Source organism: Lepidochelys kempii, chromosome 3 (assembly GCF_965140285.1).
Source record: "Lepidochelys kempii isolate rLepKem1 chromosome 3, rLepKem1.hap1, whole genome shotgun sequence".
In the NCBI taxonomy this organism is placed as follows: Eukaryota; Metazoa; Chordata; order Testudines; family Cheloniidae; genus Lepidochelys; species Lepidochelys kempii.
This window is the reverse complement of record NC_136382.1, coordinates 126,069,028-126,086,389: the sequence shown is the minus strand read 5'-3', so window position 1 is coordinate 126,086,389 and position 17,362 is coordinate 126,069,028. Positions and strand designations below refer to the sequence as shown.

Genomic DNA, 17,362 nt, shown 5'->3' with positions numbered 1-17,362 from the left:
TAAGAGTTTGCAATGCATCTGCCCACACAGTGCCTGGCTCAAGCCAGGCCTAATAGCCCACAATTACATGAGCACTAAGTTATTATTTAATGATTATTTATGATCTGCTAGGTGCCGTATCAGGTTCAAAAACAAAGACAGTCTTTGATCCGAAGAGTTTAAATTATTGAGAGTGTAATTTTCCGGGGTGTTATCTGTTTGCAAATATTGAACTCTGACAGCAGGGAGAAATAGGCTTTCAACTTTGCACAAGGTGTTATGTGCATTCAATATACAAAGAAGAACAGGCTGTCGCTCCTTGGGATGCAGAATAGCTCCTGGGAGTGTGTCCAACTGTCCAGTGTGTTTTAACAGATCAGTATTCCAAACAAAAACAAAACAATCAGGTTGGAATTTAAAATACCAGTTGTCAACCTTGAGGAGAAAAAGAATTCCCACCAGGGAGGCGGTTTTGATCCCACAAGCTTGCTCGACTCCACTGGGAAATACCCTGGCCTTCGGAGGTTCCTTTCGCAGCAGCGTGCACGGTCGCTCAGCAGCAGCAGGAGCGAGAATGCAGAATGTTTCTCTGGTTTCCCGGTAACAGCATCCCGGCCGAAGGGGAGCCGTTATGCTGGAGACACAGTGGAGCCGGTGAGAGCAGACAGCGGAGCCTTGACGTAAGTTACCGTTCCGCCATTCGGGCCTCTGCTGCAATGCTTCCCCCGGGGCTGGGTTCTGTGGGACAGTGGTTTAGAGTCCGTCGTTTTTAGAAAGCAACGCACTGCATGGGTGGGTCCTGGAGGCTGTGGGCCGGGCTGTGCAGAGCGAGCGAGTTACTACTAGAAGGTGCAGTGAAAGGGCGCTACAGAAAATGAACACAGTTGCCGACTTTCACGCGGTCAATAAGCACCCCGACTTTCACAATAAGCCAAAAATCAAGCTAATCCCATTTCAAAACAAGCCAACCCCTGAGAAACCCAATACTCTATGTGACTAGATCACACTGGCCAGAGCCAGATTAACTCTCCTGTGGGCCCAGGGCTATCCGATTTTATGGGGCCCCTGAGGGTTTGAAGTGTGGGAGTGGGCTCAGGGCTGGGGCAGGGGTCTGGGAGGGGGTGCAGTTCCAGCTGGGTGGTGGGCTCTGGGGTGGGGCCAGGGATGGGATGGGGTTGGGTTGCAGCAGGAGGTTCGGGGTGTGGGCTCTGGGTGGGAGTTTGGGTGCAGGAAGGGGCTCAGGGTTGGGACGGGGGTTGGGGTGCAGGTGGAGGTGCGGGGTCTGGGAGGGAGTTTGGGTGTAGGAGGGGGCTCTGGGCTGGGGCAGGGGGTTGGGGTGCAGGAGGGGGTGCAGGCTCCAGCCAGAAGGCGCTTATCTTGGGCAGCTCCTGGTCAGTGGCACAGCGGGGCTAAGGCAGGATCCCCAAGAGTTGTCAAATCCATGGAAACTAAGCAGAAATTGGGCTTGTTTTAGGCTGAATTGGCTCGTGCGTTGCGTGTTGGCTAGCTCTTTGGCTGTCAGGGCTTTTACAGTAGCTTGTAGTTTCTTGTTTTTTGATTGGCTCCCGGCCAATCAGAATGAAAGCTTGAATTGGGTGATTTTGGCTCCAGTCCCGCTATAGCATGTGTGTGCGTCACTGTGCGTGGCAGCAGCGCTGAGTGTGTGTGTGCGTCCCCTCCCCTGCCCTTGCCCCTGAACTCCTGCGGCCTCTAGGCAAGAGGGGCATGCCAGCACTCGCGGCTCCAGCCCCGTGGGGGTGGGGGTGGGGCCGGGGCTGAGTGTGCGAGGCTCGGGGACCCGTGACCGGCCCTCAGCGTGGAAACTTGCCACGGGCTGGATGAAAAGAAGCAACAGGCCCCATCCATCCCGCAGGCCTCCCCTTGGCCCAAGACCCTGGGCTGCAACCCCTAAAGCCCCTGCATTAATCCGGCCCTGCCCCCGGCATGCAGTCTGGGACTGTGGTGGGCCTGCTGTGCACCCCTGACTCTCTCCCCATCTTGCCCCTGCTTGCGGGAGGCCGATAAAAAAACACAAGCAAGAAGCTACAGGCCAAAAACTAGCCAACAAGCAACTCACAAGCCAATTAAGCCAAAAACAAGCCCAATGTCTGCGTTTTCTTTGCGGGTTTGGCGTGTCTGAAAATGAACTGTGCTTTCAGTTGACTCAAGCCCAAGAAGCAGAGCAGGACTACTACCATTCATTATTCAGTACCAAGCGTGTGGTCAGTGCTACGTAAAGCATAACGGCAGATGCAGGGTCCCAATCTGCTCCTAGCTACACTGAGATAAATACGGAGTAACTCCAAAGACTCCAATAATTCTGTTTACACCGGCATAAATAGGGCCAGAATTGAACTCAAGTTCTCTAGCCTAGTGAGCTTACCGTATCAGAGCATGATCCAACAAGGCTCTGAGCAGCACGTGGGGGTTGAGAGCACTCAGCAGCTCTCAAGAGCAGGCTGGGAACAGGCATAAGTAACCTTGTCAAGGAAGGTTTCAGAGTAACAGCCGTGTTAGTCTGTATTCGCAAAAAGAAAAGGAGTACTTGTGGCACCTTAGAGACTAACCAATTTATTTGAGCATAAGCTTTCGTGAGCTACAGCTCACTTCGAGTTTTACACAGGAAAGCCCCCAAGCTCTGCCGTCTATAGCTATAATGTAGTATTGTATTAGAATGTACTGTTGTAAAATGTAATACGTTGAACAAATACTGCAGAATATTATAAAACACATTCATTTACACTGTTGCTTGTTCTTCTTTAATGATAGGGTGAGGTCGTCGCAAGCCCCTACATTTATGTTTCCTAACACTTTCCATTATAATGGATTTTTGGGACCTTTTCTCTAAGAAGCATTAGCACCTCCATTGTTTGACATTCAGGACAGGGAGATCCCTTCATGCTACAAAAGTGCCTTTTCTGTGTCTGGTGATCGTCTATTGAGATTTAGCTAAGGGCTTGTCCACAGGAACAATGAGTTTGTGGCAAGCTGGGGTGTCAATCTACTCTGCACTAGCCTGCTGGGGTCTGACTGTCCCTCAGCACTCTGCTAATGGGCAGCCACCATTTTTTGATGATGCGCTTTGAGCTAGTCCCATTTCAAAAAGGACGAGCTCAGAGCGCTCTGCCAAGCTGCTAACACCCAGCAGCAGGATGCTGAGGGACAGTGAGACCCCAGCAGGCTAGTGTAGCGCACACTCACGCCCCTGCTTGCCATGAACAACTGCAATAATTGTTCTTGAAGACAAGCTCCGAGTGTTAAAAATCACCAGTTCCCTCCTCTCATGTCTCTCCTTGGGAACGTTTTGGCTCAAACCACTAAATATTCTGAAGAGCCCAGCCTTGTCACTCCCACAACGGCAGCCTCCACTGCACTAGGAATACCTGGGAGTTGCCAGAGCGGTAGCTGCACTGCGGGTAGGGGAATGCAGAGAGGCCCCTGGGCTGCCGTAACAACCCCTTTTCTTTCCTTACACCCCCAGGCCAGCACATAGCCCCAGCTTCTGGGTGGCCAAGAAAGAGAGTCAGACCAGGCTCCTCTGTTTGCCTGAAGCTGCGAATGAGCGACGGGATGGATCACTTGGTGATCACCTCTTCTGTTCATTCCCTCTGGGGCACCTGGCACTGGCCACGTTGGACGACAGGATCCTGGGCTAGATGGACCTTTGGTCTGACACAGCCCCAAACATGGGGTGGCCACAGACAATACCGATCTGTCATGTTGCATTATGTTAGATGGAGCAGTGATTGAACCATGTTTAAATATGATTTTGTCCTACGGCCAGTAAAGACGGGGGCCAAAGTGTGATTTTCTATCAAACTAAGCTGGTTGATTAGGGTTTGTTTTTTGCAGTTTCTCAGCCACCGTTCTTACATAGCAAGGGCGGGGAAGGACCTGCATGTAGATTTTTTTTTAAATTATTTTTTAGCTCCTCACTACAAGCCACTGCACATGTGCCAGTGGGAGTGAGTTGCTGAGGAGCTGCAACAGAACCCCTGACTCTTGGAGGCTCAGCACATACTTCTGCAAAGCCTGGTTTGTCCAACAGATTTGTTGGGTAAATACCAACCTACATGTAGTGACGCAAAAGCTGTGATAACTGGCAGGTGTGCATGGAGTCAAACTAGGTTAGAGCTATACTCAAAAACCATGTTGTATGTGCAAAATACTTCTCTTCTAACACGTCTAAATTGGCTGCCCAAACTGTATTAGACAAACTTCTTTTTGCCACAACTGAGTTTAAACTTAAGCACCTTAGTTATACTTGGTTGTTGAGCTACTGTAAATTGAATCACACACTAGGTCTAGTACTAAGGTCCTGATCCTGCAAGCTTTTATACATACACATGGTTAACTTTAAGCACATGAGTAATCTCATTGAAATCAGTGGGACTACTCTTGTGTTTAAAGTTAAGCAAAGACATAAATAGGTGTAGGATGACGGCTTTATGCACAGCTCTCCCACATTGCGTCCTGATGAAACTACACAGACATCCTCTGTCAGATGCTTTGCAGAAATGGCATTTTCCTGAGTGATTTCAAAGGGACCACAACACCACAGTGATCTGATTTAAGACATAACTTTGAAACAGAATGTGAGTGACAATCAGATGTGTTACAAAATTATTTTTTAAAAAACCTCAATTCCTCCCTGCAAAAAATCAGGAAATTCCCCTCATAATTTTCCATGTCACTAATATTTTTGGCAACTCTTGGAATTCTTTCTTATAATTTTCCACAGATCACCCTGTTTGCAGTCTATCTCATTGTAGAGTCTAATGTCATTCATGGGTCCTACAAAAATTCCCATCACAACTGGCACCTACGGGTATGGTTGTAGAGATGAGATCAGCAATATACTGGGCATGGAGAATGGATGCAGACTTTTAGCCCTACAGGTGGTACTCCCAGTTCAAGGTTGGGACATGCTGAATGGGGCACATTGTAGGGAAGGCATGTTGAATTTGACATGACTGCTTTCTGTGCTGTTTGGTTTGATACTTCATGGGCTTGGCTATCCAGGGCTGAGAATCCAACCACTAATTTCACTTAAAATATTCTATTATGAAGCTAGAAGAGGTGAGGCAAATGTTGAATTTTTTTTCAACTAAAACTTTCCTACTTTTTGTTGTTGTTTTCTGTGATATAATCATCAGTTTTACCATGGCAGAAAGCAAGCAAGAGAGGAGCTTGACTCATCTTTTAGATGGCTTGGAAAAGGCCCACAGAGCTGATGTTCAACTTTACACCTCAGGACACTTAAACCATAACAAGCTTTATAAGCCGCAAGAGAATATAAAACCGGGATACTGGGACAGCGCCAAGAAACCAACACGTTTCATGACAGAAAGAAAGCAATTCCCAGCTCAAAATATATGCGATGAGACAGCCAAGAAGATGAAAAATACTTTCACCCCCAGCACCACACTGGTTCCAGTACGTGCCAAATCTGCATCTCCTATCTACAAACACTCTCAGGCACTCATGGCCAGTGTTTATCGCCCAGTGAATGGCCCATTAACTTCTACTCCTTTGGAAAGGCAGTTGAAAGAGCTTAAAAAGAAAATAGAGGAAGAAACTGACAGACTCAATAAGCCACTTAAAAGAGAAGAGTTAGATGTGCCAGAGATGAAGGTGTTGAAGTACAAGCCAGCTAAGAACAGCCGACGTGCTGCTGCTGAAGTTGCTAAGGATGAGTACCAGTTTATGCCTTCATATTTGGCTGGAGTGACTAAAACTGATCAGTTTAACAAGTTTTTACATTTTCAGAGGGATTTTATTGTCAAGCGTGATCTGCTAGAGAATGACACCACTGGGAGCAAAGCATCAGAGCGGCATGAAAGGAAGTTGGCTCAGGTAAGGAAAAGCACGTCAATAATTATTACAAACACAACACATCCTCCCCCCAGATCCTACAAACCTTCTAAACTGGACAGGGTAAGAAATGATAAATCTGATCATTGCTATGAGAGAGCCCCACTCGTAGCCAAGGAGTTACAGTAAGAGATTCATTTAGTAGTAGTTAGAGACAGAAAAGATTTGTTAGGTTCTCATTTGGGCACCCAACTGCAGTTGCTGGGTCACCGAACAGCTGATTAACATTGCTGTGAGCAGGGAAATGTATTTCAGTCTGGGCATGTGAGAGAATCATTTTTACAAGGCCTTGTGTCCCTTGACCCTTTCCATGGTGGGCAGGGGTGTGAGGGTGGGTACAAATTTGTTCTAGGTCAAGGAAGAGTCATAGCACAGGCTGACAGTTTGTCAGTATTGGTCCCACCGACATACACAGCATGGGGTCTTTCTCAGAAGCACAGGGTATTGGCTGATCCTGATCTTGCTCTTCAGTTCCTGCTGTTAAGTTTAAGAATACAGGCTACCTGTGATCACTAACCATGGTTTGATTTGGGATGAGGCTTTGGGCTTTGCATACTGGATGACTGCAGCTGGGCACTCTATTCAGCTTGAATCAAGAGAGAGTTTAGGAGGTGATATAGCCAAGCTTTTCGCAACCACCCTTCAGTGCAAGTGGTTTCCCACTCTAAAACTGGCCTTGATTAAGGGTGTCCTGCTTGGATGTGAATGTCAGAATGAGATGAAGAAGGTACTAGCAGAGGTTCTCTGGTGCACCGTAGAATCCCTGCTTGCACTGCAGCATTCAAGTCACCAACACTAATTGTTCTGTATTTTTGGAACCCACCAGGTTTCAGAGGTCTCGAAGGAAGGATGCCATTTTGCTGATGGACCACTCTACTGGTGGGCCAGGGTGACTTTAGATAGCTTAGTTGTCCCTGGCCATTGATACATTGGCTCCTCATTGTCCTCTCTGTCAGCTTTGTCTGCCTATGTCACCGTGGTATTCAGAAGCCTTGGGAATGATGCAGTAGGCAGGGAGATAACTAGAGAGCTAAGAGTACTGATGGCAGAAATAGAAATCTGTCTGACTGCAGCATACAAGATTTTTGAAATGTTATCCTGTGGCTGTGCAAGAGGCAAAGCTCCCCCCACCCAATTTACACACTAGCTATTTTATAAGAGTGCAGCGGGTTGGTGATCAGTGGTATTTGCAGACAGGGAGTTCAGCTTAACAGGCCAGTGAGTAGTGATGGCTGCTCGCCAGAGAGGGAGACTGATAGTCCAGGCTTGAAAGAGGCAGCAGCCCCCCTCAGTGAGAGCACTGGGCAAACCAGATGTTGGCAATGAAATGGGTAACGAACAGCTAAGGAAAGGTGTGCTCCCACTTCCTGGATGCCTCCAACCTACTGCAGCAGCTGCACTAGGACAAAGTGTACATCTCTGGTAAGAGGGCTGAATGCTTGAGGAAGGATAACCACCACCAGACCTTTGGCTCCTCTTAGATACAAGCTGCCATGCTGAGAGAACTGGATAAGAAGTTGGTAACTTCCAACTGCAATAGGTATCCCTAGAGGAATATCTCTCCACTTGGTCCCAGGGTGCATCAAAGAGAACAGGAGAAGAGTAGGCAAAGGAATAAATACATACCTGAGAGAGACCTCCCAGGAACTGCCTCTTTGTAGAGTTGCCATTGCATTAAAAATTCCCAGGAAAACCAAGAATTTATAGGCCAACCTTGCACTTACTAATTCTTCATCCGAGGGACACAGTTATAAGGCAATAATGAATCAAGAGAGACTTTTCTTCACTGGGAAGAAAAGATGATCACGCTGTCAGTAGAATGAGCTAGAGAAGGTACATCGATGTGAATTAGAATCAGAGGAGCGAGGTTTGCCACAATTTGAAATGAAGGGAGTGTGTGCTGTTCATTATCATAAGCAGGAAAATGGCATCTTGCTATTCGAATAAAAGAGCAGTTTAGCCTTAATAAAAAAAAATAACCCACAACTGATTTGCTGCAAAAACATTGACATTTCTCTACAAAAATACAGAGAACATTTTCCCCAAGACAAGTTTGAGTCCATCACGTTTTTTTGTGACTTTGTGAAAGTCTACTACAGTGAAAGCTGTTAGCCAGCAGCAATGGCAAACTTTGGCCTTTGATTGGATCTGCACATTTCCCTTTCTGCCTCTGTTGGGAGATAGGAATGTTCACAAAGTGAAACTGTGCCATGGCTCATCACCTGAATAAGGACATCTCCCTGAAGCAAGTATGATATTGGAGATGAACAGAGCACTAGAAGACTAGACTAGAAGCACTATAGAGCAAATGTTGCAGTGGATGGGGATGGAGCCGATGACTTAACATATCTCTTCTGTCTCTAATGCCTAAGATTTTGTAGTCAGAAGAGATGTCTATATGAACAGTCACAACACCATGAGTAGGGCCCTACCAAATTCACAGTCCATTTCGGTCAATTTAATGGTCATAGGATTTTAAAAATTGTAAATTTCATGATTTCAGCTATTTAAATCTGAAATTTCACAGTATTGTAATTGTAGGGGGTCCTGAGCAAAAAAGGAGGTGTGTGTGTGTGTGTGTGTGCGCGTGTGTGTGTCGGGGGGGTGCAAAGTTATTGTAGAGGGGATGCGGTACTGCTACCCTCGCTACTGCGCTACTGCTGTGACCGCACTGCCATCAGAGCTGGGTGCCTGGAGAGCAGCAGCTGCTGGCCTTAAATCCCAGCCTTAAATGCAGAGCCGCCACCGGCAGCAGCGCAGAAGTAAGGCTGGCCTGGTATGGTGTTGCCACCCTAACTTCTGCACTGCTGCCTGCAGAGCTGGGCCCTCAGTCAGCAGCCGCCACTCTCCGGCCGCCCAGCTCTGCAGGCAGCAGTGCAGAAGTTAGGGTGGCATCACCATACCAGGCCAGCCTTACTTCTGCGCTGCTGCTGGAGGCGACTCTGCCTTCAGAGCTGGGCTCCCGGCCAGCAGCTGCCGCTCTCCAACCCAGCCAGCTCTGAAGGCAGCGCAGAAGTAAGGGTGGCCTTATGGCAACCCCCCTAAAATAACCTTGTGACCCCCCTGCAAATCCCTTTTGGGTCAGGACCCCCAATTTGAAATCTTTCTCGTGAAATCTGTATAGTATAGGGTAAAAGCGCACACAAGACCAGATTTCATGGGTGGGGAGACCAGATTTCATGGTCCGTGATGCATTTTTCATGGCCGTGAATTTGGTAGAGCCCTAACCGTGAGGTTATAAATGTTGCATACCTTGTCCAAGATTTCATAACAGTTTTCTTTAAGGAATGAGATGATGGATTCTAAGGGCAACATTCTCATCTGTTGTAAACAGGCATAGATCCGTGGAAGCCTGTGGCATTATACCGATTAATAACGGCTGAGGAATTGGCCTTAAATGTCTAAGCAATGATACTTAACAATATATTCAGGTCTAATATACTAATTGCTGCCTATAACACTCTTCCTAGGGCTTCTCTTTCTTTTCTCTTGGCTATTATAAACAACACTTACTTTTCATTTCCAATCTGAGCCTTTCTTCTTACTGCTGAGCAGGGTTCTCCAAATGTATTTTTCATCCTGTGAACTGTGTTATGAGTGAGAGAAAATCTTTTCTTGAGTGATCTCCTCCTAATTCTTTAATCTTCCATTGCTTGGTTGCCATATTTAATTTCGTACACCATCAGGACGGGCTCCACAGATCCACAGACGGTTGAAGGACTGCTGTTTGAGAATCACTGGTTTAAAGCATATCCCTGAGTCTGTGCTGTCTGTACCCTCTAGAGCCGAGTGGGGATGATGCATCCGACACACACCTGCATGCAGCTGTTAATTCTGATTTTTACTCCAGGAGCTCCAGAGGATCTGTGATTGTAACCGTCCCCATTTCAAACGGCTGCAGGTCTTTGGGGATGTGTTTGAAGATATTTGCAACAGCTCTTTAATATTTGGTGATATTCTGAAGGAAGTTAAGGTAAGAGATACCAGTCAGGCTTAGCACATTGTGATCTAAAGGTTCTCTATCTCCTGTTTTGTATTATCAGTGTTGTGCCCTATGAACTCTAGGGACTGTTCACAAAATGTCATGGAATCAGCTAACACTACTCTATGGAACCAAGATGTCCATCCCTTCCTAGCTACTGTAAATGAAGTGACATTTTTACTTTCCTTTTATTCCTCCCTGATCTCTTGGCCACACATTAAAATCAGACACACCTGTGAAGCCTTCCTGTGCTCCTGATATGCTCAAAGAATCTCCTAATTTGTATGTAATTGTTATGCCCCCACGAAGGTTGGATGATTCTTTCTTAGTTTGTGCTCTCTCCTGGCTCCTTTGCTCTATTTTGCTAAACATACAAGAGCAGAGAAGTGCTGAGAGAGAGAGCAACTGGAGAAAAAGTCAGTCTGCCTGCCCAGCAATCTGAGGTGACAAAAAGCTTTCTCTGCTTCCCTACCATCTCCAGGTATCGCTGTGCTAATAGCGAGAGGGTCTTCCACAGATCCACGAAGGAGATGGCAGCAGTTCCTGGGCTGTGAACATGCACACAGTGGGAGGTGTGGGGTCTTGCGTAGCCTATAAAGATAATGTTTGCTTATATTGATATAAAAATATGTTGAAATGTAAGTATGCTCAACAAGGTTTGACAATAGCCAAGTGAGGCCTGGTGAAATATAAGGAAAGTTAAGTACAACAATTCAGAAGCAAGCTGGAAACAAGTTAGGGCATAACCCCAGGTCATGTTATCTGGCTATACCGAAAGAAGGACAGGAGACACTTGATATGGTTTTAATCAGGCTGAAACTTTATTATTGGATGTCTGGGACTACCTGGCAGATAAAAGTGTACAGTGCAGGAACCTCCATGATCATTCAGTATCTACCCAGGAGCTTCTGCCAGCGCCCGTCCCACCCTTTTTTCCATCCAGATCCCCCAGCCAACTCATTGCTGGGACCTTACCATTCCCCCACCCCTTGAACAAGGGTGAAGGTGGACGATAAGAAAGAGGGGTCGGCTTCCTGCCATGCCAGTCATAGGAGCCCAGAATCCCCTCCCCCACTTCTGCTGCTTTAACAACCACCTCCTTTTTAAGACCTTTACCAAGCCATTTATCTGATCACTGTATCCCTCCCCTGCACTGGACATCCGCCACAAGGAGGTGCCAGTAATTACCATCCAGTCAGGTTCCCAGACATTCCTTAATGCCCCTGTTATATCAGCCAAAAACGTGTCTGTGCCCAAGTCTGACAGGTAAACCTCATCCTCCTGAAATAACTCTGGTTCCCCATATGCTAGGCCAGAATGCAAAATTACCGACCCTTCTATGGCTCCAAGGAATTTGGCCAACTCCCTGTTCCCATACCTCCTTACCTTGTCCACCTTGGGGGGCTTCACAGCTCCCTGCCAGATTCTGCATTGAAGCAAGTCTAACCACACAATTTTTACTCCTGGAAAAAGTTCCCTTCACACATTCCCAAATTGTTTTCCCCCCTGGTGCACCACAATTATATCTGGTGACCGCTGACAAGCCCTCACAGCTGCGAATTCTCAGGCAACTTGGCCGCTCACCTATGCGCTCAAAAAAACCCCAATACTGTGCCCTTAGAGCCACACCACCATCTGTATGGCTGGTCATCCATTCCTCTGGAATGAAAATACAATAAATTAACACTGACTCACCCCCTGGGGTCTCACATACATCCTGTAGGCTTCTGAATGCCAATGTCCGATTGCCTCGATTGCCTCTGCCCCCATACCTAGCTGTGCTGCTGCTGGTGCCACCCCAATCCTGAACGAGTGGGAATCAAATTCCTGGGCTGGCAGCGCCAGCCTTGTCAGTCCCTGTCTCAACACTGTAACGAACTGGTACGTTGTGAGGGGACTCCCGTCACCATGCATAAAGAGAGGCCCATCCCTCTCCAGTCGTATGCCCTCAAAGCCTCCATGGGGCAGACCTCAGGCTCACCACCTGAATAACAGATTCACCCCAGCCGCCCCGATAAGTCATTGACCTTCAGAAATGTATCATCACTTCTTGCCCCTGCCAGTATACATTACACAGTTCCAAAACCCTTCCCACGCCCACTTTTGCGGCAGCTTCTGAGCCCCTCTTTTATTTCCTGCCTGTAAAACTCTATTCCCCCTCCCCCGGCAAGCCAGACAATACCCTCCCCCTCAAGGGTGACCATATTTCCCAAAGGGAAAATGGGACATCGTGTGGGGCTAGTCTGAGCCACCCCCTCCCCCGCAGGGCTGGCCTGAGTCTCTCACCCGAGCCCTGCCTCCCCCTGCATGGGCTACCACTGCTGCTCCCCCACCCCGCACATTCCTCCGCACACCGCTTTTTTGACAAAAGTGGGCATTTGTCCCTGTCATAAATATAAAGGGAAGGGTAAACCCCTTTGAAATCCCTCCTGGCCAGGGGAAAGCTCCTCTCACCTGTAAAGGGTTAAGAAGCTAAAGGTAACCTCGCTGGCACCTGACCAAAATGACCAATGAGGAGACAAGATACTTTCAAAAGCTGGGAGGAGGGAGAGAAACAAAGGGTCTGTGTGTCTGTCTATATTCTGTCTTTGCCGGGGACAGACCAGGAATGGAGTCTTAGAACTTTTAGTAAGTAATCTAGCTAGGTATACGTTAGATTATGATTTCTTTAAATGGCTGAGAAAAGAATTGTGCTGAATAGAATAACTATTTCTGTCTGTGTACCTTTTTTGTAACTTAAGGTTTTGCCTAGAGGGGTTCTCTATGTTTTTGAATCTAATTACCCTGTAAGATATCTACCATCCTGATTTTACAGGGGGGATTTCTTTATTTCTATTTACTTCTATTTTTATTAAACAATTTACTTCATTGTTCTCAAATCCAAGGGTTTGGGTCTGTGGTCACCTATGCAAATTGGTGAGGCTTTTTATCCAACATTTCCCAGGAAAGGGGGGGTGCAAGTGTTGGGAGGATTGTTCAGGTTCTTAAGATCCAAGGGTCTGGGTCTGTAGTCACCTAGGCAAATTGGTGAGGCTTTTTACCAAACCTTGTCCAGGAACTGGGGTGCAAGGTTTTGGGAAGTATTTTGGGGGGAAAGACGCATCCAAACAGCTCTTCCCCAGTAACCAGTATTAGTTTGGTGGTGGTAGCGGCCAATTCAAGGACAACAGGTGGAATATTTTGTACCTTGGGGAAGTTTTGACCTAAGCTGGTAAAGATAAGCTTAGGAGGGTTTTCATGCAGGTCCCCACATCTGTACCCTAGAGTTCAGAGTGGGGGAGGAACCTTGACAGTCCCGTTTGCTCTTGCCAACTGATCAAGTTGGCAAGAGCAAATGGGACAAAAGCCCACTTTTGCCAAAAAAAAGTTAGGACAGTGAGGACAGTGCTTAAAAAAGGTACTGTCCCAGCTAAAATGGTCACCTTACCTCCCCACTTAAGCTGCAGGGCGGTCATTGTAAACATGGTTTGATCTTAACCAGTTTTTACAAGTGTTTTAAATAAATGGTTAATGTTTTGGAAAATGTTCTCTATATTAATAGTTAGTGGTATGGTATTTACACAAATGCTAATTAAAATAATATTTAATGTTAAATAGCCAATGAAAAAGTAAAAAATATATTTAATCATGGTAGCGGAAATATAGGAATGGTAAAAGGTAAATTTAATTTTAATTATTTAAGGGGTGTTATAATTGATTATAAAAAGGGTAGCCTGCTACTTTTAGCTTAGGTATGCCCATCCATCATCAAGGAACTGATAGAAAAAGGATTATACACACTTTCTTCATTTAGGGACTAATCACCTTTAAAAATGCCTCATTCCACCTTAAAATATAAGTATAAATGCAGTGTATGGTTATATTGTAATGCCTGTTTTCTTAAGTATTTTATATTAAATAAAGTTTTTAATTTTATCACTTAATGTGCTATTCACAAATCTCCACTAAATTCAATTATCTATAACTACCCTGCAGGCTCAAGCCTTAAAAAATTCAGTTTGGTTTTTATCCCTCATTTTTAAACTGCGAATTGGAAATATATAAATCAAAGGTTACACTTGAAGGTTTATAGCAATTAACTAGGTCTCTTAACATAACTTGGCAAAATCTTCAACCGTAATAGGCATAGAGCACATGCCATTAAAAGGTACTAAATCCGGAGTTTCACAAGGTCTTTAACTGTGACTTTATGAATGCCACAGACTCCATGTTTTCTTATATTTTCAATACTTGCCTTTCATCTTCATTTCGGCTGCTGTTCTCCAGTTTCTAAGGCTTTGTCTACACTATACACCTTATAGTGACATGGCCGTTCAGCTACAGCCATGCCGCTAGAAGGTGCACAGTGTAGCCCCTCTTTGCCGACAAAACTCTTCCACCCCCAATAAGCGGCAGTAGCTTTGTTAGAAGAAAAGGAGTATTTGTGGCACCTTAGAGACTAACCAATTTATTTGAGCATAAGCTTTCGTGAGCTACAGCTCACTTCATCGGATGCACACCGTGGAAACTGCAGATCTTTTTATATACACACAAAGCATGAAAAAATACCTCCCCCCACCCCACTCTCCTGCTGGTAATAGCTTATCTAAAGTGACCACTCTCCTTACAATGTGTATGATAATGAAGGTGGGCCATTTCCAGCACAAATCCAGGGTTTAACAAGAACATCTGGGGGGGGGGGGTAGGAAAAAACAAGGGGAAATAGGTTACCTTGCATAATGACTTAGCCACTCCCAGTCTCTATTCAAGCCTAAGTTAATTGTATCCAATTTGCAAATGAATTCCAATTCAACAGTTTCTCGCTGGAATCTGGATTTGAAGTTTTTTTGTTGTAATATCACAACTTTCATGTCTGTGATCGTGTGACCAGAGAGATTGAAGTGTTCTCCGACTGGTTTCTGAATGTTATAATTCTTGACATCTGATTTGTGTCCATTTATTCTTTTACGTAGAGACTGTCCAGTTTGACCAATGTACATGGCAGAGGGGCATTGCTGGCACATGATGGCATATATCACATTGGTGGATATGCAGGTGAACGAGCCTCTGATAGTGTGGCTGATGTTATTAGGCCCTGTGATGGTGTCCCCTGAATAGATATGTGGGCACAGTTGGCAACGGGCTTTGTTGCAAGGATAGGTTCCTGGGTTAGTGGTTCTGTTGTGTGGTATGTGGTTGTTGGTGAGTATTTGCTTCAGGTTGGGGGCCTGTCTGTAGGCAAGGACTGGCCTGTCTCCCAAGGTTTGTAAGAGTGTTGGGTCATCCTTCAGAATAGGCTGTAGATCCTTGATAATCCATTGGAGGGTTTTAGTTGGGGGCTGAAGGTGACGGCTAGTGGCATTCTGTTATTTTCTTTGTTAGGCCTGTCCTGTAGTAGGTGACTTCTGGGAACTCTTCTGGCTTTATCAATCTGTTTCTTCACTTCCGCAGGTGGGTATTGTTGTTGTAAGAATGCTTGATAGAGCTCTTGTAGGTGTTTGTCTCTGTCTGAGGGGTTGGAGCAAATGCGGTTGTATTGCAGAGCTTGGCTGTAGACGATGGATCGTGTGGTGTGGTCAGGGTGAAAGCTGGAGGCATGTAGGTAGGAATAGCGGTCAGTAGGTTTCCGGTATAGGGTGGTGTTTATGTGACCATCATTTATTAGCACTGTACTGTCACAAATCAGATGTCAAGAATTATAACATTCATAAACCAGTCGGAGAACACTTCAATCTCTCTGGTCACGTGATCACAGACATGAAAGTTGTGATATCACAACAAAAAAACTTCAAATCCAGACTCCAGCGAGAAACTGTTGAATTGGAATTCATTTGCAAATTGGATACAATTAACTTAGGCTTGAATAGAGACTGGGAGTGGCTAAGTCATTATGCAAGGTAACCTATTTCCCCTTGTTTTTTCCTACCCCCTCCTCCCCCAGACGTTCTTGTTAAACCCTGGATTTGTGCTGGAAATGGCCCACCTTGATTATCATACACATTGTAAGGAGAGTGGTCACTTTAGATAAGCTATTACCAGCAGGAGAGTGGGTTTGTGTGTGTGTGGGGGGGAGAGGGGTGAGAAAACCTGGATTTGTGCTGGAAATGGCCCAACTTGATTATCATACACATTGTAAGGAGAGTGATCACTTTAGATAAGCTATTAGCAGCAGGAGAGTGGGGTGGGAGGAGGTATATTTTCATGCTTTGTGTGTATATAAAAAGATCTTCTACACTTTCCACAGTATGCATCCGATGAAGTGAGCTGTAGCTCACGAAAGCTTATGCTCAAATAAATTGGTTAGTCTCTAAGGTGCCACAAGTACTCCTTTTCTTTTTGCGAATACAGACTAACATGGCTGTTACTCTGAAACCTGTCAGTAGCTTTGTTGGCAGGAGAGTGCTCAGCCAACAAAGCGCTGTTCACACCGGCACTTTTCATCGGCAAAACTTTTGTCATTCGGGGTTAACCTTTCAGTGTCTTAATTTCCCTCTCTCTGTAAAATTAGGATGGTAATACTTCCCCATGTAAAGCTCTCAGAGATCTACATATGAAAAATGCTGATTCCTGTATTATTACCTAGCTGCAATAGTCAGTGTTTGTTATCCCCCCTCTGTTTTTGAACTGTCGTCATGTTGAAAGTTAACATTTAAAACTCTCTGGACATCAAATCTATTTGTCCCTCCGGCTGTACCCTTGTGAGAGTGACTCTAATATGGAACAGAACCTAAAAACTCTGTTACGAAAATTGAGTTTCACTCTTTCTGTTCTGTACATAGTCGAGTTATGCCATTGGCATTAGACAGTGCCAGGTTGACACACGGTCTGATATTTGAGAGGGAGAGAAATGGCAACATTTCACACTTGTTAAGAAAGTGAACACACCCCAGTGCCTTCCAATAGTTGGCAATGGGTAATGGCAAAAGGCAGGAAACAGAGTACTATCTTGGATTAATGGCAGTGAGAAGAGAAGGAGCGGCAGGTTGGAGAAAAAAGACAGTCTATGTTAAAGGAAGCTTGAGGGGGTGGCAAGAATGCACTACGAATCGGTATATTTACTAACAAATGACATGATCCAACTCTTTCAAATGACTTCAGTGAGATCAAGACCACACTCATTCCTAGCCCTATCAGAAAAGGTTCTTGTAGAGCACGTACAGTACGTGGTTGCTGGTGTTGAAGTGAATCCAGTTTGTATAATCTCTGAACATTGTTGATAATTGTTCTGTAATGTTCCTTGTTCCTCTTTGTTTGTTTAGAATGAATATGAGCTCTACATGGTGATACTTCTGGATTCTCTGCCTACAACACAATACAAGGTAATAGTCGTTTGCCAATGGCAGCTCAGAAGGAGGTCACAAGGTCAATGTTACTTGCATTCAAAGCTTAGAAAACAGTGGGTGGAGCCACATGGATGAGTTAAAACTTCCTTTGGACACATGCAAACGGATACATGCACACATGAGCGCACACACACACAAGCTACATGAAACTGAACAGCCCTTGATTGTTTTGTCCTGTGATTTAGACACTTTTGGGACTGCTGAA

At 45.6% G+C, this 17,362-nt stretch overlaps 1 protein-coding gene across 4 annotated transcripts in view; it reads left to right on the top strand.

Moving 5' to 3' along the window:
- Positions 1–286: 286 nt before the first annotated feature.
- The window catches only part of C3H6orf118 (chromosome 3 C6orf118 homolog), a 45,416-nt gene continuing 28,340 nt past the window's right edge, over positions 287–17,362 (top strand). For all 4 annotated transcript variants that reach the window (XM_073337879.1, XM_073337878.1, XM_078852216.1 and 1 more), the window contains exons 1-4: positions 287–659; positions 5,136–5,835; positions 9,704–9,826; positions 17,074–17,133. In XM_073337879.1, the coding sequence (XP_073193980.1) occupies positions 5,143–5,835; positions 9,704–9,826; positions 17,074–17,133 (876 nt within the window). In that variant the 5' untranslated portion in view covers positions 287–659; positions 5,136–5,142. The remainder of the gene's footprint in view (positions 660–5,135; positions 5,836–9,703; positions 9,827–17,073; positions 17,134–17,362) is intronic.